The sequence below is a fragment of the Nicotiana attenuata genome, unplaced genomic scaffold (assembly GCF_001879085.1).
Source record: "Nicotiana attenuata strain UT unplaced genomic scaffold, NIATTr2, whole genome shotgun sequence".
NCBI classification, from domain to species: Eukaryota; Viridiplantae; Streptophyta; class Magnoliopsida; order Solanales; family Solanaceae; genus Nicotiana; species Nicotiana attenuata.
In genome coordinates, this window is record NW_017670270.1 from 1,071,071 (window position 1) to 1,096,147 (window position 25,077).

The following is a 25,077-nucleotide window of genomic DNA, read 5'->3' on the forward strand; positions in this document are numbered from 1 at the left end:
AACAGTGTTTTCGCTCAAATTTATCTTTACATAAAAAGTGGCTAAATATCGATTACTTTTGAAACTGGGCTATTTTTGAACGACCAATTGTAAATCTGGCTATTTTTGAATTTCACCCTAGAAACCAAGCCTTTTGGTAAACCAAAATACCGAGTCATCTTTATATGGTTCGATAGTGTAATGTGAACCTATTACTATTTGGTGAGTCAAACAAGATTTTTTTATTTATGTCATTAAAATTTTTTTAATTATATTAAGTTGTTAACTATTGTGACTTACTTTTTATATAGATACTAAAAATATGAATCTAAAAATTATGAAAATTTTACGGCCAACTTCACACCAAAAATTAATCAGTTTGACTCTAAGAAGGTTCGCATAAACTAAAATACAAAGGGTAGTCATCATGGAATTCCTAATAGCTAAAATTTCTGCTTAAATGACAATTTCAACGTAAAACCAATCGAATTTACTCGGAAAACAAAACTCCATAAGAGTGGAGGTGCCCTAGTACTAGTAGTATAGCACTAATCGTAGTCAATGGCTTTATAACTCATTAATTTTTTTTAGTTTTATGTCAAATCTCCTAAAAGCTAAAAGATCTTTATTTTCGTACAGATATTGCAGAGAATTTTCTTTCATTCAAATTGTAAAAGCTTCTATTAAACTATTTCATCCCCAATATAGAGCATCGGCAGCTTCCAAGGCAGAACTAGGTTGAGGCCCATAACTTCGGCCTCACAGTCCTCTAAGTACCACATAGTTTGCTCGAGGTGTTTGCAACAAAAGTAAAAGTAATTGGTACGATTTAATGTAAAATCAGCAAGGACCATTATCGTTGTTGAACTTTTGTGCGTGTGCCTGTTTTTTGTTTTCTTTCTTCTTTTCTTTTCTGGATATGAACTCATAACGACAAATAATTATTTATTTACTTATTTATTTCGGGTTAACACACCATTGTCTATTGTCTCGGTTTTCAAATGTAGAAGCTAGTTTTGACAATACTCTATAACTAGTATTTTATGACACCTAGCTCCTCCCAGATTTCTCCCCCATAAAGCTGACAAAACAGCAAAGTCGAAGAATGAGTGGCACAAAATATTACACACATTCAGATTCTTATATGCCAACTCCATGATTTGCAAGAATTATAGCTTTGTTTGAGCTCGTTTATAGGTAAGGTTCTCTTTTCTTTTCCTTTGAGAACCGTGGAACTGTAGAAGCAGTGAGTTGGAGACGACAAATATTGAGCTCAAAGCCATTAATCCTCCTGTCAGAAAAAATGAAGTAATACTGGTTAATTATCTTTCATAAAATGTATATATATTGGCTATAATCTCCGGAGAATTTGTCACCAAGACACAAAATAAGTGATAGGCAACAGGGCATCTTGAATCCTTTGGACCAAGAGGGCTGAACAAGCAATATAGACGTTATTTACCTGAAAGGGATGGTGTCATTGCAAAATCAAAATTTGGAAGTAGCACTCCAGCTGCAATGGGTATTGCGACAACATTATATGCAACCGCCCAAGACAAATTTTGATGAACTTTTGCCATAGTTGCCCGTGCAAGATCAAGAGCTTCCACCACCTGCCAAAAAGTAAGGAAGCATTAGCCAATTATAAAATATCCAGATTGAATTTGCATTTCTGTTAGCAGGAGGCACATTGTTATTTTTCATACAATAGTACATCCTACCCTCCCCAGGCCCCACTTGTGGGATTATACTGGGTGGTTGTTGTTGTTGTTGTAGAAAATGCTGATATGCACATAGTGGGAGATACAGTCTGCTTTCGCCTCCCTGAACCTAACCATAGCTTCTTTACCACAATTCTCAGATTTATAGTGTGAAATAAGCGCTCTCTATGTAATTCTTTGTGCTATGATATTCAGAACTTCTACAAACAAAAAGTTTTTAACCCATCTATTTTTCCCTTGATAAGGGAAATTCTGAATCCATATTCTCATGACTATTCAGTGAAAAGAAAACCAGAAACAAGATATAAGAGGATAGTGATTAAATAGTTGTATCTTCTTATATGACAAAGTACACCTTACAAACTTAATAAAAACTGACTTGGTAACAGTAACACAATTTATGTGGTCAACGCTAATATGTGAAGACATGATTAAACCTTTTTTTTTTTTTGAAAAAAAAAAACTCACTGTGATGACAGGAACAAATCTTTTTTTGTATGAATGTGCTACATGGAACATGTACCTGTGAAAGTCTATTCCCGAGGAGTATAATAGATGCTGCATTTGAAGCAGCAGTTTCCTGTCCTTCAACTTGCAAAGCAATCCCCACATCAGCAAGAGCAAGAGAAGGTGCATCATTAATGCCGTCACCGACCTTCAGTATGCAAGAATTTCCAGTTAGATAGCTGTGCATAGTATCTGAGATTTAGCAAATCATATGCTCATACAGTAAAAAAAACTAATACTCGTTGAGAGATGAATAGAGAAATGAAGAGCCCAAAGAAATAAAAGAACTATGACAACACTTGCTAGAGGGGCAAATAGGACAGCCCAATTACTGGATGATGTGTGCCATGAAGTAGTTTCCTTAAAAGAGTCGTGTAATTATAGAAGTCAATTTTTGTGCATTATAAGCAGAGTTTCTTTGGGAGAAAGGTAGCAGCCAATTGCACATGCTATCATGGACAAAATAACTTATATATGTTTGAGGGACAAGTAGAAATATCAGGTTTCACCAGAGAAATGCATTTACCATGGCAACACGGTGGCCTGAAGCTTGAAGAACTGAGATGGCAGCAGATTTCTGCTGGGGTGTCAAAGATGCATTGACAAATTTGTCTTTTATGCCAACCGTCTTTGCTACAGTTGCAACTGCCTCTTCCCTGTCTCCCGATAACAGTATTGTTTGAATTCCCTTGCCCTGAAGCCTTCAATTGGTAAGAATATGAAAAAATGAGAAGGATATGAGAAAACTAAAGAAGAATAAAGTTACGATGTTTTACTAGAGGAAGTTAGAAGAAAAGAACAAGGGATGCGCAATCAGGAGGTGGTGGAACAGATTTGGTATGACGCTCTACATACTGAATCCATTGAAAATGCAATCTCATGGAAACATCTCTAAAATCTTTAAGACCTGAGTTTCAATATAAAAAATGTACATAGAAGACAAGAGTCTGCGGAAATGCGAGAGGCAAGTCAATCAAAAGGTACATATAACTTCTTCAAAAGGCTGAAAAGTGAAAACTGGATGATAAACCCAAATTCCCACTTTATGGTAACTTCTTCAAAAGAATAGAATTAAGACGAAGCTAATGACCAACCACACATTAAAGAAGCAATGGTAACACATATGTAGCAAGGAGAAAATAGTGTGGGGTCATGGGGGACTAATGATGATTGTAGTTTCTAAGATGCATCTAAAATTTACATTTGAAATCATCTTCGTCGGAGAGTACCTTCTTATGGTAGACTCAGCATCCTCACGTAATTTATCAGAGATCGCAATAGCCCCAATCACACCCTCTCCCTCCCGACCAACGTATACAACTGTGGTTGAATGGCTAGATGATTGCCTGTCCTTTAATGATTTATGCATCACAGATTGCTCAAGACTCCTCAAATCAGAAAGGTCTGCTTTTTGCTGGAAACGTTCTTGAACCCATTTCAGCTTTCCAATTGCAACCAAGAGCCCATTTACTTCTGCCATGGTTCCAGAGCCAGGTTCAGCTAATTGTCCACGTGTGACAGGGATACTCAAATCCAACGATTCTGCTTTGCTTATAATAGCATGAGCAATGGGGTGAGATGCTGTTTTCTCCACTGCAGCAGCAATTTGAAGAATCTCTATTTCCTCATGACCCAAGGACGCTACAGCAGAGACAGCAGGTTTTCCTTCAGTCAGAGTTCCTGTCTGAGAATTACAGGCAGAGATCATGTTTTTATTACAAATAAATTACTACAGTTCTTTTGATTTTAGCTGTGGAAGTAAAAATTGCAACAAATTACTCAATTGAAGAACTATTGAACACCTTGTCCAGCATGACATGATCCACGCTTGCCAAACGCTCCAGTACATCTCCTCCTCTAATAAGAAGCCCCTGTCTTGCTCCTGTTTGGTTTCAACAGAAAAATACAAGTTCAGTAATTTGACAATCTATTAGGTTACATCATGACAAAAAAAAAAAAAGCCCATTAAACTAGGGGAAAACAAAAAAGGCGAGTATATAATCCAAGAAGTGGTTTTCTGAATGTTGGTTGTGCCAGTCTTTCCGGACCCAAAACAGACTACCGTTTGACGAATCGCACATGTAAGCTTAATGTCTGCATGAACAGGTTTTGAACAAGAGGATAATGTCCTCACTGAAGGAGACTCCTCAACTCTGCCAACTTTACTCATGCCAAGGACCTTAAACATAAGCCCCACGATATTTCTGTTTTTAATGTATTTCCCCCAAGCCTCTTGCCCATGAGTCAACAATGGCCCTTTTTCACTTTGCTCACTCAATAATTTGAACTTCCAATGTCTTGATTGGAAGTGGAGTGCTCTTGCCAAATGAGCGACCGAACTTGCCATTACATTAAAAACTAAATCTAATGTCTTGCCACTAATCCTTTTATCTTCTTCTTCATCTTGTATTATTTTATCTTTTGCTCCTTACTCCTTTTTAGTGACTAAGCAGTTAAAGGTGTAAAAGTTATGCAAGAAGCCATAACCATACTAGATAAACCTAATGCCCCAAATGAGAAGTGTCACAGAGGTCTCATAAAAACTTTGGCCATGGAGGCTCTGCAAATATCTCCATGTTATCCAAGCAAACTCTCTAATCTCTATATAACCCACCCAGTACTCGTAATGCATTTGTGTACCACATGGTGAGTCTCTTGGCATCTTAAATTTGAAGTATTCAAGTCCAAACCGATCTTGGAAGGTGAAGGTTTAACATTCTCTTCTCTTTTAGTTTCGTTTTTTGAAGAAATGAACTTTGAATCTAATTGAATCCTAAAAGCTAGCTCATGAGGGTAGGATTGACCAACAACATATAGGGAGACCACAACCCATTCCTTCAACTAATTTTAGGACTTGACACTCCACACGCCCAGACGCCAGGACTAGACAACTGGAGCGTATAAAACATAACATGGGGCCCCAACATTGAAAAACACGACACAATAGAGGCCGATGGGTCTGGCTCTGATACCATGTGATACCGCGTGAAGAAATGGACCTTGGACTTATCTCAACCCCAAAAGTTAGCTCATGAAGGGAGGATTGCCCAAGACTATATAAGGAGACCACAACCCATCAACCAATATGGGATTTGACACTTCTGAAGGGGATTTCATCACATGATAACAATAGTATCATGAAAAGTAACAGCCCTTGCATGTTGTAGGATTTCTCACATGCAACAGCATTAAAATTTCTAATCACAAATGTCAATCGCTCCTATTCATCTCTGAAAATCAACATGGAATTGATTTTGAGGCATAATTGATGATATTTCAGGGATAAACTAAGGCACAAAGCACTAGTGCCTGTTAGGTGAGGCTGGGAATGCACCACTACGGCTGTTTGCGTTTACAGAGAGCCTTGGGTGCACCTTTCAGAGCACTGACCCAATACCACCACCTTTGCAACAGCGAAATGCAGCTATTAAGGGATACACTAGCTACGCTCTCTCCTCATTGGGGAACTGCAATTCCGCAGTCAGTATTTTGACTTAACTAACCTGCTCTTTAGACCCAACATTGCTCAGTGTTCAAAGATGTACTATTTCAAAGATGATCCTAAGCATCAATAGTCCTCCTAGCATAACATTCTCAAGGTAGACTCGTAGCTTCAAAATTATTCTAAAAATATTCTCGTTTTCAACTGTTACATATATATGTCTAGGATGAGCGGATGACAGCCAGAAAAGTTTATAGCATTGCTAGTAGTATTGGTATCTCTGATACCCGAAGAGCCCACTTTTCTTGTTGATTCATACATCTAAATCTCAGTCTAGCATTTTAGTTTATAAAGCAAAAGATGCATCAAAAGAAGAGTGGTGTCGTGAGGAAAGGGCAATGTCCAAAAGAGGATAAGGAATGTAACAGGTATGTCTTGAATTGCTGCGTATGAGGGAGAATGGAGGAAATACCAAGAATTACAGCAAAAGCATTTAAATCTGATTATGTACCTAGGGATGTGCCAACTAGAATAGCAGTTGGTGTGGCAAGGCCTAAAGCGCAAGGGCAGGAAACTACCTGTCAAAAAGAAGACAATATTGTCAATCCAAAATAACCAACATGCCATTTTAGGACATCTATAAGTGGAGGAACATATGCTCGAATTTTCAAGTCCCAGAACAAGCCAGGGCATTAGAATTAGGAACAGACTAGCTGACCACTGTAAGCTTGGACGAGTGGTATCACAATCACTACAGATTATTTACTCAATACACAAATAGCACAAACTTCTGCGTGCAGCCAAGCTATGTTGTGCTTTTACCAATAATGATAGTATGATACCAGGGTATTAATGAAGCAACAACGTGAAAAAACTGCTCTTCTGCAGTAATCCAATATACTACAGATGTCCTCTGTTTTAAACTTTACAACTTGATTTCTACTTGGATCATCCCATAGCTTCCGCTAAAAGTGAACTACTCCTACAAGTTCCTTCTCCCTAAAATAATAGGCCAAACCTTCCATTACCAGTAATATCATAAGAGCAAATGGAGAAGCACAGAGTAGACAGCAGACAAAGCACAAAGATTTGGACAAGCAAAAATGTAACAACTCAGAGGTATGTCGCACTCAACTTTAGTGGCTTTCCCTAACCCCAAAAGTTATAGTTTGACATTTATAAGTTCTGATAAATTAGCAGCCTCTAACAAGATCTGACAGAATAGAGAATGACTAAATGTTTTTCTAGGCAAAAGATTGCAGGAAAATGGAGAGGTAATTCAGATTAGATAGGAAGGCATCGATATAAAAGATGGATCATCAGTTCACTATGACGCACCAATACATCTACAGCAAGTTTCAGGCTCAGAAGCAAAGGATCTCCTTCTGGTCCGGCAATATCATTCAGTAAAACATCTGGGAAGATGTGCGATCCAACATAATACCTATATAATGAGCAGTAAATACAAAACAACAGAAAATTATAAGTAACAGACCAAGCTAATTAGCAGTAAATACGATTACTCATTAACATGAAATATATGCAGTAACAGACCAAGCTATCATTGTTAGAGAGACCTAAAGTAACCGAATAAGAGTATCAAGGATTCATTGCTGCAGCAGCCAAATTGCTGCAGAATCATCGATCATCTATATTTTGAGTGCTTATACCAATGCTCGTAATGGCTGCTGCTTAGAGTTGCTCCTAATCAGATGATGCCCTAAAGGTCTTGCGATTCTGTGGATCTTGTTGCATATAAAAAAGAACTGGAGGAAATGGTTGATGAAGATTGCTCTAGACACCGCCTATTTACCAGAAGGACAGAATGAATGTATTTTGGAAAACAGGAACCAGACCGTTGAATGCCAAGTCCATGAACATTGTACTTATCTAGAGCTTCAAGCTGTAGAGCTCTGCCAATACTTCATTGTAATTAAGAATTCGCTTGAGCCTTGGGTTTTCTCAAACTGCTTTTGAGGGAACATGAGTGCTGGATTTCCAAGGAAATCCCTGTAAATTCTGTAACACTTAGTCTCAAGGAAATAATATGTTACTTGCAGAAAATAAAGGAAGATCAACAACTCCACTGCCCAAAGTAGCAGTTTACTCACTAGTGTACTATTTCAAACACAGATGTTTTTCTTTTTTCAGATATTGTAAGTACCATCCTCAAACCCATCCTACCTAGGAGCACAACAGTGGTTTTCCTACTTTGCTCCCCCAGTGAGTCGACCTCCCAACCTCATCGTTGAGGTGGAGGCCCTTACTGCTAGACTCTCCCTCCCTTGTCTTCAAATACAAAATTGGATATCCCAGAGAATAACTGTGCTAAGGAAAAAGGACAACTATATTAATGTTTAGAATGTTATAATCTGTATATTATGGAAACAGTGACCTCTTCAGAATAGTCGAGTGAACTAGATATCTGGATATAACCTGATTGAACTTGATCCAGATTTGACTCAATTCTGGGAGGTGGATTGAAGTGAATCAGTGCCGTGTACAATGCCAAGTGACATGATAAGGCTATATTACTTTTGACAGTGCTCCAAGTGCACCTTGTATTAGAAAATGCATGCAATTATACGCAATTATAACTCATAGGAATGGATGAACATAGATTTACAATATAGCAGCTTGTGAATGGCGAGGAGGGAAATATGGCTTCAAGAAATAGATCTAGGCAAATAAATTAACATGCAAACTTTGACCGATGAGTCACCACACTCCATTAACATCATCTCAATGAGAATTCACTGCTAAACCATTATTCCGCTCATTTTAGAGGCTAAAAAGTAGTTGTTCAGATCTTCCAGTTAGAACTCTTCTTCCAGTTTGTTCATGTGTGCCTATCCTTTGTCTATCTATACCTAATAACCTAAAGGAACAGTCAATTGTTTCTTAAATATATTTGTGATACATAAGGAAAGAATAATCATGTTACCAGAACCCAAATGTTGCAGCTGATAATGTCATCACACTGTAAACAAATGGCCCAGCAATTGTATCTGCTAGTCGCTGAATTGGTGCTTCACGGCCTTGAGCATCCTCAACCTGGAAGATTAGAAAATTTATGCAGAAGTTCATAAGTTCCTAAACTTTCACATATTAATATTAGAGGGCGGTGTCCCTACACATATCCGCTAATTCTAGTTTAAGATCAGTAGCCACATTGTGTGAAAAAAGGGTACAAATACACTTTTGTCCACCCCCTCATATTAGAAAGAGTTATTCAAAAGTAGAAATTTCTAAATAGAGAAAATAATATTTTCTATTCAGGAAATAAAGGCTGCAAACAACAAAAAATACATGTCAAACATCAAAAAGGGAGTCAGATAACTCCACAAACAGTTATCACAATCTCCACTAGAAGTCCCAAATTCCCCTTTAATTGCTAAGAGAGAGTCAAAAGTAATAGACCATATTCCCCATGTTAAAAATTATTCCACTTTGGCACTTTTGGAGGATGTTAGAAGAGATACTTTATTAGAATATTATAGTGTCAAGTGCCATTACTAAGTCGGTCCTTATCAATTAAATATAAAATTTGAATTGTACCACAATTATAAATAGGTGTCTACTATTCCATCTCATCAGGTTATAAATTTATTTCTTCTCTATATTATTTTCTAACATGGTTCAAGACCTCTATGATCTGGGTGGAGATCTCATAACTTCTGCCTACCAGCACTGCCTTATACTGTTTGTCTAGCCCAAGTTTTCAATCTTCTTCGAATTACTAGTCGTCCATTTTCAAGGTGACTGTCCTAGCGATACCAATCTTATTTTCGGTAACTGTACCTGAGCACCGTGCTAATTTGAGTTGTTCATTATGGCAGCCTGCGCCTCTTTCTGGGAACTGTTACACTGCCACTTTCCGGTGATCTCTAGAGACAACACTACTTTTTCAATGACCATTCTAACGGCACTGTACCTTTTTCTTTTTCTGGTCACTGTTCCAGTGGTACCGCACCTTTTTGGTAACCATTTTGACAAGACCACTTTTTGGTGATTGTTCTAGTGAAGTCGCCACTTCTTTCAATGACCATTCTTTTGAACAAAACTTTTCCGCCAGGATTTCAATTTTCAAAAAATTTCCAGTGAGATTCAAGTGGTCAAAGGATAATATTTACTTGACCAAACAAGGAAGTTCACAGTCTACAGGTTTTCCACCACTAAACTCAATGAAAACCCACCGGAATTTAGCTTATACATCATTTCTAATAAATTTCCAGATATTGTGATCAATTTTGCACTCTCAAGTTCTATGCATTACATCAATTTTGCACTCTCAAGAAAACAGTAGTTTTAATAGCCCAATAAAGAAACATTCTAAGATATCTGTTTTCCCTCCTCAAGGCACTATATCTAAGTGCTAGAAAATGTTCCAGGCAGCAATCTATTACTTGGAAGAGAAAACATCACTAAGAAACAGTGTGCTGACCATGTTAACAATCTTGGAAATTGTTGAGTTGGAACCAGTGGAAGAGGCCTCAATCCTTAAAGGACTGTCCTGAAACATAAGAACAAAGACTTGAATATAAAAGTACAAAAATAAATGTAATTCCAATTATTGTTGCTTATAAATATTCCAGTACTACTGTCATAAGGTATTCACCAACTAAAGTTATCAGTATGTGGGGATCAAGTCAACATTTGAACCTAATGTCTAACCAGGATTATATTTTTTTTGATAAGTAATGTCTCACCAGGATTTTTTTGATCAGGTAAAGTAAATTCCATTATATGTAGCTTCCAGAGGATGCAACTGATTACTAATGTCTCACCAGGATTAGAATGGGTATTATAATTAATATATAGCCCGTCCTGCATTTTTTTTAACAATAAGAATGAATATTCGTTCTAAAAGGCCATTCAAACCTCATTTCTTTATAGGTGACACAAAGGGACAGAAATGTAGTTCACTCCAGAAAAGCTGCAAAAACCATTTAGTATATCTATACACGTAATATCTTTGCATCATGTCTGAAGAGAGCATAATGGATGTAGAGAATTCATATAGCTTAACCCTATTAGTTTGGGATTATCATATTTAATTGATTATTGAATCTTGACATCACCATACCCAGTTTATTGTACCAGCTGAGACAGAAAAGCCCTTCTCTTTAAACACTGGAAGAGACTCTCCAGTAAGCATAGATTCATCCACAACACTTCGACCTGCAACGACTCTTCCCTGCAGAGGCAATTTGATTTATTTTTTAAGAATGTAAGATGTTGCATGTTACCAAATAACAGGAGAAACAAGTATTTTTAACAGAACTATACATCCTTGGACAGATATTTGTATTTTCAACATTTCAAGCAAAAGAGGATGAGTTTCTTCCTTTTAAAGACTGAAAAAGGTACCACAAATGTTTTAAACTATTAACTAATTGTTGCTAGCTCAAACAGGACAAAATTCTCATTTGTCCAAAATTACCTATTCAATCCAAGGAAAAACAAAGAAATATTCCATTTGTTTCTTGAGATCAGCACCTAAAATTGCCATAAATCTGCTGAAAGTGCAAAAGAAAAAATGTACTAGAAACCACCATTAAGATGTACTGAGGTCTATGTTGCTCAGACTCTCCAAAAATGTCGCCGGATGCGTGTCGGATCTTACAAAGGTAGCGCACTTTTGGAGGATCCGACACGGGTGTGACAGCATTTTGGAGAGTCCCCGCAACATTGACTGAGGTAATAATTTTTTCCTTGTCTAATGGTTCCATATTGTGTTTTTAGAAGCTGATAGTTTAGCATTAGCATCCTAAATGCTTGGAGCAATGAAATCCGAGGAAATTAGTACATGGATTCTATTCTGCTTTACTGAAGATCGTCAGACCTTTGTCCTCGAGCTAAATTCCTGAAAAGAAAGTACTCGAGCAAAATTTGACTTACATCTACGGGAATAGTTTCTCCAGGCAAAACGAGCAAAGAATCACCAACTCGAATATCATCAGTTGGAACTTCAATACATATTGCATCAGAGCCGACAACATCAGCTGAGGAACCACTGCCGGAAGAAGTAACCACAAGTCTAGACTGAGTGGATATAAGCGACTGCCAAGAGAACCACAAAAATATTTTGTAAGATAAAGGAGTAAATGTACTTCAATCCAAGCTCTGGGGGATCTTGTCTTAATAGTAAATGCAGTTTAGTTCATTAGAAAAAAAATAGAAAGTAGCCATGTGTATCCTTTATTTGATGTGTTCAACGAAGTAAGAAAAAAGTAGCCAGAAAGTAACCTAATATTATTCTTTGCTAAGTGCAGCTATTAGGTAGCATTATTTTCACACCACTAAACATATGGCAATTCCTCCATAGATGTGTCTTGATAAATGAATGAACAGAAAACAAAGGCAGCAAGATTGCAGTTCAGAACTAATAATCTCGCTGCCACCAGAAATAACAGATCAGAGCTTTTATGCAACTCTTATAGCTGGATCTTCCGTAATATACATGCTTCAAAAGTAGCACTGCTAGTAACTAATAGCAGCTTTCTGGAAAAAGGAACTCTTAAATGCATCAATAAAATAAGAGAAAAATTGATAACGGGCATGTTTCATTTCTTATCTCAAATGTATTAAATAGTATATGCACATAATTCAAAGTCTTGAGGACTAATGGAAAAACAAAACATTTAATACTTAGATTTCATGTTATCAGGGATAATGTATTGTTGAATAACAAGATTAATTAGGTGGTTTAGCTTAGAAGTCTCACGAATGGTTACAACAAATTCATTGACGCTACTGTATCAGAAAACTTCAACATGTAAAACATCTAGACTCTAGTAGTTAATAGATTTTTCAACTTTTGGAGAGCATCAAATACTGAACAGCCTTATAGCCCATATTTTGCTTGCGATTTTCTGGTCCACTTCTTGAGCACCCGACAAATGAAAATAACTCTATTAAATCACATAACATCGAAACAACTTACTAATAGCTCATTCATGTCACTAGATGCTTTCAGCCTTGCCCTTTCCTCCAAAGAACGTCCTAGTAGTACAAACCCAAGAAGCATGACCTGCATACTAAAATCAACATTTCTCAATGAGTGAATTCATTGCTAAAAAAGTCAAACAGTTTAATAATACTGAACAGATTTTGCTCAATCGAGACCATCATAGAAGCACGTATAGAAAGTATCACAGAGCAGAGACAGTTTCTTAATGAATTGGAAAATAGCTACAAATGAAAACTACATAATGAAAGTTAATGAATGCTAAATGGAGAACTATTAAAGGTTTATGGAAGTCCAGCAGTAAGCCATTGCAGGAGGAAAATTGACCCACCGATTAGCTATACATTTCAAAATAACATCAGATCGGTCAAGACAAATACGATTAAAGATTCGGAATAGAAGACCATGTGAAGTCCTGATGACATTACCCAAATTTTGTTAGGACTTCAGATGGCATTATGTTGAAATTTGAGGTTCTGAAATGCTAGAAAAGACCCCTGAGCCCAATAAGGCTCAATAATCTGTGGCACCAAAGCAACGACCTATTATTTTGAACTTTGTGGAATGTAGACCCTCTCAGCTAAAAGCCAAATTTAGAATACAGAAACAAATAATAAAGAGAGAGAAACTTGCTGTTAAAGATTACAATCTGCTGACCGTCTTAAACAGCAGAAAGCAGGAGTACATATGAGCAAGCAAATGAAAACTACACAGAAAGAAAAAATGGAAGGAATCTAAGCTTTCAGAGAAATACAAAGGATAGTGAGAAAAGACAAACCGGCTCATCAAAGAATGTTGCTTCCCATTGAAGCGCAGGGTTAAGTAGTGAGACCTAAGAAAGAGAAGAACTTGTCAGCACCACCAGTCTTAACTCAAGAAAGTAATTCCGCAAAAAATTATGAAGACAGGCGTTGAAATCGTAAATTAAGAGCTCCTAACAAGATAAAATGCCCGGCTTTAATTGATTCTTACAGAACTAATTGCAAAAGCAGCAATCGATCCAAAGCCAACAAGAGAGTTCATATTTGGTGATCCCTTTGCGAATGCCCGAATACCATCAAAAAGCAGGTCTGTACATAATTTATTCAGTCGTTAATGAACTAGGATGATAAAGACCTAGTATGGTCCAAACCAGAGAAAGATCTAAAAGCTGGATGCATTAACTGAGAGAAACTATTTGATTAATAATATTAGTGATATACAACAACAACAAACTCAGTGTAATTCCACAAAAATCAATGTTTTATTTTTGATGATATGCTGTCACTGAATTTCGTGGAGTGCTTCCATGTTTTTCTCCTAGCTTTACCTAACAGTGTCAGTGTTCCAAAGTTTCCAAGATATTAAAATGCATGCCCAAGAATGTGCTAACAAGGAAACAATAAAGAATTCAAAACTGAGACAATTAACAGCAACGAAATGAGATATAGAGAAGTGACATCACGCTAGCACCAAACATAATGAACAAAGAAGGCTAGCTGCACGAACCTATACTTATCTAACTGACATAAGCACTCGCTTTGGTGTCAAAACCTGCAGCAGAATCTGCATTAATAGATTTAGCAGGCCAAGAAACCATGGTCCACCCAGATGTTAGGTGTGATCCATTAGTTATTGTACCACTGCACTTATCCTAGTTTGCCCCATTATTTTATTTGTTTAATTGAATATCAAAACTCAAATGCCACTTGTCATTTTTGGAAAAATAGTTTTTAGCAAGTAACTATCCACTACAGCAACAAATTCTACTTTACACCAAAAACAAAATAGAAGAATGCAATTCATCTTAATTTTCTGAGTAGAGCTAATTGTATCCTCAAAGCATCTTGAATTTCTCTCCTTCCAAATTGTCCACCAAATAGTTGCAGGGACAATTTTCCATCTGTCTTTGTTTGAAGTAGTGCACTTCCCCCCTACATTCCAGCATGACAAAAGTTCATATATTCTTCCTAGCATTGTCCACCTAATACCCCTGAGGTTGATGAATAAATCCTCACCCTACAATGTAGAAACAGATGGTTGATTATCTCTACCTCTTGACCACATAAATAGCATCTTAAGCAAATTGGTATCCCCTCTTCCTCAAATTGTCATGTGTTAAAGGGGCTTCTCTAACTACCAACTAAGAAAAACATGCCACTTTATATGGCATCTTAACCCTCCAAATGTGCTTCCAAGGCTATAAATTGTCTTGTCCTCCACCCTGGTTTAGGTGCTTATAGGTTGAACTGACTATGTACTTCCCACTGTTATTTTGACTTGTCTTGTCTTGTTATTTTGACTCCAGCTAAGTGTATCCTCGCCCTCCTGCAGTCCTTTGCATAGCTCCAGAGTGTTAAAGAAATTTGTTATTCTAGGCAACTCCTAATCATATAAAGATCTTCTCAATGTGAGGTTCCATCCGTATGCACCCCAAAGTTCATTTAGTGTAGCTCTATGTTGTTGATTCAAGTTATAAATGCCTGGAAAAAGATTCTTGAGACAACCAATTCCCAACTAGTTGTCCTCCCAAAAAAGAATTTTCCTACCATCCCTTACAATGAATTTCAGCATGTTAGCAAAATTTGGCCACAGGTTCCTTATAGTTCTCCACAAGCTGGTGCCATAAGAATTGTTCATCTGTTTAGTCATCCAAAATCCTTCCTTTCCATACCCTACAAAGCTTGTTCCTCCCTGGTAAACCTCCAAAGTCACTTCATCAGGAGACTTTTGTTCTGCATTCTCAAGTTCCTAACCCCTAGACCTCCCTGTTATTTGTTGAAGGTCAGAGTTTACCATTTGACTAAATGAAAACCCTTCGCTTTATTTCCATGCCAAAGGAAATTTCTTCTCAAGGTGTCCAGCCTTTTCTCTACATTTGCAGGTATAAGAAATAAGGACAACATATATGTAGGAGAACATCTAGCACAAAGTTGATGAGAACCAATCTACCACCCATAACCCATAGAGATGTAATTTGATTTCCATCTTGCTAATATTCTCACATCTTTCCAAGACTCCACTCCAGATATCTTTGGATTTGCTCTTTGCACCCAAAGGCATCCCCAAATAAGTGGTTGGAATAGTACCAATTGCACCAAGCAAAACGCATCTTTTGGAGAATACCAAGCAAAAATTCCCAATTAACATGGTCATATGCCTTTTCAATGTCTAACTTGCACATAATTCCTGGCCTTTCTCCTTGATTCTAGAATCTACACACTCATTCGCAATCAAAATTGCATCTGTGATTTGTCTTCCTTTTATAAATGCCATTTGCTGTGAATCTACCAATTTGTGCACCACACTTTCCAATCTTTCAGTGAGTAATTTGGAGTTCGGTTTATAAATGCTACCTATGAGACTAATTGGCCTAAAATCCCTCAACTCCTTGGCACCACTCTTTTTAGGTATCAATGCCACATAAGTGGCATTATTATTCTTTGTTTTTCGCACTTATAACATTACGTGAAAGAAAATGGGCAAAGGGATGAAAACACATTTTTTTTTCCAGCTTATGAAGAACAGAAAGCCATCAATATTCAACATCTACTCAACAATTGGACATGGATCAAGTTACATTTCTTGATAAAATCATATTACATTTATTCTGCAAATCATTAAGTACTAAGATCACGAAATCATGTTTTATGTTTATGATAGATTGCCAACTGCTCCCAAAATCTCTCATTTGAACTCTTAACATGAAAAGAAAAAAGAATGAAAAAAACTCTTAACATGAAAATATTAAATATCAACTATTTATGTGTCTAGGTTCATAAATGTCTAAGTTCATTGTACTTGAATAAGCAAAATCATATAGAATATTCTACAGATATCTTAGGATACTTTGCAGAACAATTAATTACTTAATTAGTATATGAATTTTCCCACATATAGAAGTTTTAGGCTATAAATTATATGATTGGTAATCAATGGCTATTAATCCCAAGGTATCCTATAAAATGTTCTATATGATTTTCCTTATATACATAAAATTCTATATGAATAGCGATTGATTACCAATCATATAATATATAGCCTAAGACTTCTATATAAGGAGCACATGTTTGTTAGGTTTTTAATTTTAATGATGACTAAAACAAGAGTCAAGTGCATACTACTAATGCAAGAAATACATGTGCAGAGGATGAAAAAGAACGACGCAAGAAGCCAACTTGCTACTGGATAACGGCTAAATATAGACCATTTTTTTTCGATAAGGTAAATTGCATTAATCAAAAGGGAGAAATTTCCCGTATACAAGAAGTATACCAAAAAGTAGAGAATTTACATCAAAACATAATTCTCTACAGAAGACGTTCAATCTTCTATACAAGCAGGGGCTATATAAGTGTACCAAAAAGTGATCAAAGATAAAGACTATTCTTAAGATGTGAAAAAGGAGACTCAATCCCCTCTAAAGCTATCCTATTTCTCTCCCCCCAAACTATCCACATGAGAGCTAACGGTGCGAACTTCCATGCATTTTGCTTTCTTCTTCTACGGAAACCGGCCCAGCTATATAACATTTCCTTTACAGTGCTTGGCATCAAAACCATTGAACACCAAAAAGATTCAGGATTGCCCTCCACAAACCCGAGAACACAGGGCAATGCAACAAAAGATGATCAACTTCTTCCCTTTAGCTTTTACACATGTAGCACCAACTAACAAGTGTAATTCCTCTCTTTCAGAGATTTTCAGCACAAGATCACTCCCCTCGTCGCTAGCCATGCAAAAAAAAACACCTTCGTGGGCGCCTTAGGAATCTAGATCGAGGAGTATGGAAAAGTGGCCTCCTCTCTCACTAACATACTCTGGTAAAAGGACTTTACGGTGAACAAAACATCGCCACGGAACCCCCATCTCCAAGAATCACAAGATGGTTGGGGCCTGTCTTGCCCATATAGCAGTGCCAACAAATCCTGGAGCTCCGCAATCTCCCAATCATGTTCCTTCTAAATGAGAGGTCTCGTACTACCCCCTTCATGCTCCTCGCGAATCTGTTGGACAATCAATTCCTTCTGGTTTGAAACTCTGAAGACGTGGGGAAAGAGACCCTCAGAGTATCCTCTCCACACCACCTATGATTCCAGAAGCTGATTCTCCTTCTATATCCCACCCTGTAAGTGATATTACCATTGAAGGCTTCCCAATTCTTCATGATGCTCCTCCACATGCCACACCCAAAAGGTGCTGTGATTGCCTTGGTCCTCCAACCCCCTCCCGTGGAATCATACTTTCTACTATGACCTCCCTCCATAGAGCGTGCTCTTCTATCCCGAATCTCCACAGCCACTTCCCCAACAAAGCTCTGTTGAATACCCTAAGATCTTTTACTCCAAGTCCACCCCACTTCTTTGGGAAGTGACTGTCTGCCAATTCACAAGATGAAACTTTCTAGTTCCATCTGCCGCATCCCAAAGAAAATTCCTTTGAAGCCGCTCCAGTTTATCTGTGATGCTCACAGGAGCTTGCAACAAGGACAAGTAATAGGTGGGCATACTAAATAAAGTGCTTTTAATAAGCACTTCCTCACCGCCTTTTGACAAGTACCGTTTCTGCCAGCCTGCTAATCTTTTTTCAACCCTTTCGATCACTGGATTCCAAACCGTAGTATCCTTATGCGAAGCGCCCAATGAGAGACACAGGTAAGTAGTGGGAAGAGAGCCCACCTTACATCTTTGAACATAAGACAAGGCATCAATGTTAGCAACCCCCCCCCCCTCCCCGGAAAATCTCACACTTGCCGAGGTTGATTTTGAGTCCTGATACTATCTGAAACCACTGCAGGACCTGCTTCAAGTAGGTCAACTGATCCATATCGGTATCACAGAAAACCAGGGTGTCATCGGCAAAAAACAAATGAGAGACTCTTCGGGGGCTGAGCACCCCGACCGGAGCTGAGAATCCTCTCAATAATCCTCCGCCCGACGCACGATCCATTATTTTGCTCAGAGCATCCATCACTAGAATGAATAGCATGGGGGATAGGGGGTCACCTTGCCTGAGACCCCTGGAGCTACTAAAGAAACCACACGGGCTACCATTAACCAGGACAGAGAATCTGACTGAGGAAATGCAGAACTTGATCCATCCCCTCCATCTTACCCCAAACCCCATCCGCATCATAATGAAGTCTAGGTCTCCCAATTGACATGGTCGAAAGCCTTCTCAAGGTCCAACTTGCATAGTAAGCCGAGTTCTCTATTTTTCCTTCTGGAGTCTACAAGTTCACTTGCCACCAAAGTAGCGTCCAGGATCTGCCTACCTTCCACAAACACATTCTGGGAGGAGAAAACAGACACGTCAAGAACCTTCTTGAGTCTATTGGAAAGCACTTTTGAAATAATCTTGTAAATGCTCCCCACGAGACTAATAGGCCTGGTCTCTGATACAAGATGCCTTCTTTCTTAGGCACAATAGTAATAAAAGAAGCATTGATACTTCTCTCGAAAACGCCATTCACGTGGAAGTATTCAATGGCTTCCATCAACTCCCCCTAAATGGTGTCCCAACAGAGCTGGAAGAAAGCCAAGGAGAAACCATTAGGCCCGGGGGCCTTATCACCAGCACAACTCGACACAGCCTCATGCACCTCCTCCTCCTCGAAAGCCCTTTCTATCCACTCACTGTCTACCTGCCCTATGTGGCTGAATTGTATTTCCCCCAAAGTAGGCCTCCAACTAACTTCCTCTTTGTATAAGTTCTCATAAAACCCCACTATCGCCCCTTTTACCTCCTCCTCTCCCTCAATCCTCACCCCATCCACAACTAAGGACTCTATGAAGTTTCTCCTTCGATTTGCAACTGCAACCCTGTGGAAAAACTTGGTATTCGGATCCCCCTCCTTTAACCAGAGCGCCCTCGATTTTTGCCGCCAACTAGTGTCCCGAGCTATTGCTAACTCGACTATTTCCCTCTTAACCTCCCCCAATCTCACTTTCTCAGATTCATCTAACTCTCTCGCCCCTACCCTTCTCTCTAATTCCCCCAATTCATGCATAAGCTCCCTCATTTTAACCTCTATCCTCACAAAACCTCCTTATTCCACCTAATAATATCTCCCTTGAGCAATTTAAGTTTCTTCGAAAGACGGAATGAAGGTGTCCCTGATACCCCGTAACTTGTCCACCATTCTTTCACTTTGTCACCAAATCCTGGCACTTTCAACCACATGTTCTCGAATCGGAAAGGAGCACGCACCCCCCCTCCCTCTGCATCCATCTAGCAAGATAGGCAAATGATCTGAAGTCAGTCTAGGTAAAGGAATCTGCAGCACATTCGGCACCAGCTCATCCCAGGAGGGCGATATCAGAAATCTATCAAGTCTAGACCTTGAGCTGGAATCCTCCGCCCTGGCCCAAGTAAACCTTTCCCTTGACAGAGGAAGATCAATGAGAAAGTGATCATTGATGAAGTCAGAAAACTCCTCCATAATCAAACTACACCCTAATCTCTCATCCGGGAATCTAATAGTGTTAAAGTCTCCCCCTAGAACCCATGGAATGTCCCATTCCCCCATAACATTGGCCAGTTCCTCCCAGAAAGACACCTTGGACCCTTCTCCTACCGGTCCGTACACTCCCCCAAATCCCCACTCCACCCCACTCACTCTATCTTTGACAAGACTGCTAAAAAAACACCATTCTTAATCTCCTTTACCTCCAAGCTTCTATCATCCCACATAAGAAGAATGCCCCCGGCACTTCCCGCTGCTCAAACCCAGTCATATTTCACCCAACTACCTCCCCAGACACTCCTCACAATCACATCCGATAAAACTTCCATTTTGGTCTCCTGAAAACAAACTAGGTTGGCACCCCACTCTCTAACTCCCACTTTGATGATGACCCTTTTGTTTGGGTCATTCATCCCTCTCACATTCCATGAAAGACTATTAACTTCCATAAGTAACAATATCCCTCTTTTCCCCACCCCACCTAGCCGAGCTCCCTTCCTCCCTGTCACACACCTGGACCCTTCTCTGGAACACCACTACACCCCCTAGATTATTTTGCTTAACACCTTGACCCGACTCCCTCCCTGCACCATCATAAAAAGACTGTTGCTCAATCTCCCTCAATAGTTCTAACACCCTATCTTCCTTCCCTTCAAAAGAAACACCTAAAAACTTCCCAAAGTTTAATAGCTTATCCTCCATCCAGAAAGACATATCCCCTCCTCCAATCCGTGACGAAATTGGACAGACGTCTTCTATATGAGCCATTTCCTTGCTTCTACCGGAGGAATACAAGACCATAGCATTGCTAGCAATAGGAACTTTAGTTGCCGGAAGGATCTCACCATTTCCTTAAGAGGCACCAACCTCTGAAATTAACACCCCGCTGTTATAGGAATGTCCAGAAGCCTAATAGTAGGGTAGCAGGAAGGAAGAGAGCATGGAACCATTGGTGGCATATTAACTGGAATTACTGGTCCGGCACTAACATCAATTGGGGCATGCACAACAATCTCCCCAGAAGAAGAAGGAGCTTAAAGTGTAACCTCAGCACAGCTAAGCACCGGAGAAGATGAGGGGGCGATGGAGCTGGGTCCATCAGAGGCGGGAGGCCGAGGAATAACACCACCAGTTGTAGCCAGTGCTGCCCCTAAAGCAGCGGCCATCGCAGAGGGGCGCAGGTCACTAGAGCTCGGCGAAGAAATACCACTGTGTGAAGCACCATTGGCAGAAGAAGAAGGAGCGACCGTTCCCATATGCTTAGGAACCTTATCAGACGCAGCTTGAAATAATCTGGGCCCCTTAGGATCAATTTTAATAGAATTGGGAAAAGTTGTTGGGCCCATGTGTAGAGGCCCAGACCTATACTTGCTGAAAGCTTGCCCGGCCCTATGATGATTAAAAGAGGACCGGCCCATTCTTCCTGTCCACCCCGCATTATTAACCCAAGGGTATTCACGTCTTTTCCTCCTGATAAAATTTTGTCTTCTTCTCCCAAATTCTAACGTCTGATTCCGGCTTAGTCCACTGATCCGGTGAGCCCTCCCCTCCCTTCAGAGACTGATTTCCCCTCCCCTCCCTTCTATTTGACCTTCCCCTTTCTTCCGCCACTATCATAGGCATAAAGATAGGGCGAAAATCAGGGCTCAGCCAAACCCTATAACTCAAGTAGCCATCTTCCACCACAGTGGAGACAGGGATTCTGCCCCCTTTCCTCACCACAATCCTCACTCGCAACAGATCGTGTAGGTTGCAAGTGACATCAATAAAACCCCCACATTTTCCCCGATCTTCTTGAATAGTTTAAGACACCAAAGATGCACCGGGAGACCCACCATGTTGACCACCAATGTTTCGCCAGTGAAACGAGGGTCGAGACACTCATCGTGCTCCACCCATCTGTCTACCTTTAAGAAGTTCCCATCGAACCACCTGTTTCTTCTAACAAGAATTTCTGAAGCTTGAGACTCGTCGACAAATCAAAAGAGATATTACGTGTCCCCCAATTGCGATATTTTCAGCCCGTCCTTGACGTTCCATGCCTCTGCTACCCAGTTCCTAACAGCCTATGGAGAACCAACCCATTTGGAGAAAGACCCAATCAGACAAGATTCCAAGAAACCCTTGCGCCTAAGAGTGTGCTCCTCAGACAGCGAGAAGTGCGGCTCCTGCCCTACGTCGAGCTTCCAATGGCATCTTCCCCCAAGTTCTAGGGCTGGCCAAGAGACAACTTTGATGAAAGACATGTTTTCCAATTTTCTTGATTCTAGAGAGAAGTAGGAGCTTCTCTCTGAAGAATTCATCATATCTAGATGTGGCTGTCCCAAAAGCCTCGTGGAGAGGCTGACTGAAGAAGAAGAAGTGAGATCTGGTCGGAAAAAGCCTCACCGGTCGCCGGAAAATAGTGAAAGTCGCCGGATTTTGGAGATTCTTGGATGGGTAGGCTCGGAACAATCTCGCGAAGAGGTTGTCTGAAGGAAAAAAGTTGAGATCTGGCCGGGAAAAGCCGCATGCGCCGGCGCGTGGCTGAGTAGTCGCCGGAACTGGGCCGCGCATGGGAGGTCGTACGGCGGAGATCTTGACTGGGTTTTGGTCGCGACAGGCTTGGCTCTTGGAGGGTGGTGATACAATCCTAGGATTCATGATAGAGAAATGCCTCGGGGAAAGTGCCTGAGAGCATTTTTTGCTTTCTGCTTTTTCCTTCGTTATATAGACCATTACCAAGGCGCAAATCAAGGTAGCAGAGAAGGAAAAGAATCAATCAACACTGCAAGATCTACGAAAGCCACCCATTAGAAGATATGAGATCAATAACGAGCTTCAAATCAGCATAAAAGAAGATTGCCAAGAAGGGCCTCAAATCAGCATTTATATGCATAGAGGAAGATTGCCAAGAAATCGTGAAGATTAAGATTGTCTCTATCAAAACTGGATTCAAGAGGCATCTCTTGGGCCTACTCTTAGAATATAACTGCCTCAAAAGGAAAAACACAATCAAAGGGATTTGAGTTTTTCAATCTCTGAGCACAAGGAAGATAGAATACATCACATACATTGGCGAGTATACAAAGAGCAGGAAGACTTGGAGATCGTCACGCAGCTTTCATATAGTTTTCAGTCTTTCTACTTCTTTGCAAAAACACTGTATTCCTAAGTCTACTAGTGTCTTAAAATATAGAGAGAAAAAGAAAGCAAGTGAAAGGTTGTGTCAAGAACAACTACTGTAACTCGTTGGTGGTGCACGAAAGAAAACCACACACTCATCTGTAACTCATTTCGATTGAAGATCTAAGAGAACCCTTGTGACCCAGGGGAACTAGATGTAGGTGCCATGCCAGTGCTCCTCTGCCTTTTATTTCATATCTTATTACATATATATTTGTTGTGCTAACTATTGCTTGCAGGATAATTGCAGTTGACTAAGAAGTAACCTAGTCAACTAAAGAATTTCTACAATTCATCCCCCCCCCCCCCCCCCCTCTTCTTGTACTTTCAATGTTGTACATTGTTAATTAAGTCAATGAAATGTTTTTCTATTTCCACATACACTACTACCTGCAAACTGAAAAAGGGTTCTTTATACTACCCACAACAACTTTAAGATATTGAGTCTCGTTAAAGACTTAATCGGCAGGAAGAAAAAAGAAAAGCAAAATTTGGAGCCAATTTTATCACAATCACACTTGTTTGATTTAGTCAACTTCCATATTTAACTAGATAAAGTAACCTAAAATCAAACAAAATAAGAAAAGAAAAACATAAAGAGAGTACAAAGTAACTGCTAATGAAGAAAGAAAAAGAAAGAGAATCTAATAAACAAGTAACGACTAACCTCGTCCAGGTCCAAGTAAAGCCCCTAATGCCAATCCAGCTTTGACATAAGAATTATGCAGTACATCCAACACTGAACCTGTACCAATTTTTTCTCAACTAGTTTGAGTTATCCAGAACAGAAAATTTCATCCAACACTATCCTACAGATGTTTTCAAGCTGAAAGACATAACTTCGAGGGGGGAAAAAAAGAACAATGTAATATTGAGCATTACGGTATCGGATGTATTTCTATGACTTAATCAGTAACCATTTCCAAATCTTTTAACATAAAAACAAAGTATTTGCCTTTTTCCTTTTTAACATTTCTTACAACGGTTAAATCAAGTGTTCAAATCCTAGTTGTTTTTAATTAGCAAGAATGTCATTCACTCACGGAGAGGCTCTAAATTTTTTGAGCTTCAGTTTTCATTGTAAAAAGAAATGAAATGTGCATTTTTGTGCTAGTTTACCGTGACCAATATGAATGCCAAGAGAGTGCAATATATGAGTAGCGTGAGTTCCACAGCATAAAGCGACCAGAGACCAAGCAAAAAACACTCTGTTTCGACTCTCAACAAGCAATGCCTCCTTTTTCTCCACCATTTCCTTCCAGTTCTTCACCTTCTCATCTACTCCTAACCCCGACGACCTCTTCTTTGTCGGAAAACCACATCCGGTCAGCCTCTGAGCTAACTCCTCAGCGGCCGCAAAACTCTCATCAGCCTCCGGTTTCAACTTTACCGCAGCTGTCTCGGTCAACATGTTGACCACAGCCGAGTCAACTCGGTCGTCGGCGGAGAGGATCGACTTGACGCGTGTGACGCACGCGCCACACATCATCCCGCTCACGTCGAGTAGTACTGTCGTTTCATCTTTCTTCAACTGCTGCTGCTGTTCAGTTCCGCTCGCCGGAGCTTTAAACTCAACAGCCTTCGCGAATACGGCATTGCGCCGCAGCAATAGCTGACTGCTACGACGTCGTTGGTGGATGAGAGGATTGAAGTGATGGCCGTTGATACGACGTCGTTCGTGGTTGACATTGGAGCGACTGAAGCTGGAAGTGAGATTGTGATTAGGTGCGAGGGAGAATCGGAGGAGATTCGCCGTCATTGTTTCTCCGGCGGAGTAGGAATCGGAAAAATAGAGATGAGAGGAAAGAGAAAAGAAAATGTATAGGTAGGGATTGGCCATAAATCCCAA

The 25,077-nt window shown here is 39.6% G+C and overlaps 1 protein-coding gene across 1 annotated transcript; it reads right to left on the reverse strand.

Moving 5' to 3' along the window:
• Positions 1–904: 904 nt before the first annotated feature.
• On the reverse strand, positions 905–25,058 carry LOC109237044 (copper-transporting ATPase PAA2, chloroplastic). The gene is made up of 17 exons (XM_019403288.1): positions 24,348–25,058; positions 23,896–23,973; positions 13,592–13,689; positions 13,398–13,451; positions 12,596–12,682; positions 11,551–11,712; positions 10,736–10,846; positions 10,094–10,162; positions 8,594–8,703; positions 6,988–7,093; positions 6,161–6,227; positions 4,010–4,089; positions 3,437–3,891; positions 2,734–2,908; positions 2,224–2,355; positions 1,442–1,592; positions 905–1,270 (listed from the first exon to the last, which is right to left on the reverse strand). The coding sequence occupies exons 1-17, from the start codon at positions 24,985–24,987 to the stop codon at positions 1,149–1,151; spliced, it is 2,697 nt and encodes an 898-aa protein (XP_019258833.1). The 5' UTR covers positions 24,988–25,058; the 3' UTR covers positions 905–1,148.
• Positions 25,059–25,077: the final 19 nt, after the last annotated feature.

Coding starts and splice junctions, on each gene's coding strand:
- LOC109237044 (XM_019403288.1), bottom strand. CDS start 24,987: ATGACGGCGAATCTCCTCCGATTCTCCCTCGCACCTAATCACAATCTC. Junction 11,713..12,595: donor GTGACATGAATGAGCTATTA/GTAAGTTGTTTC, acceptor TTCTCTTGGCAG/TCGCTTATATCCACTCAGTC. Junction 1,271..1,441: donor AATGACACCATCCCTTTCAG/GTAAATAACGTC, acceptor TTTTTCTGACAG/GAGGATTAATGGCTTTGAGC.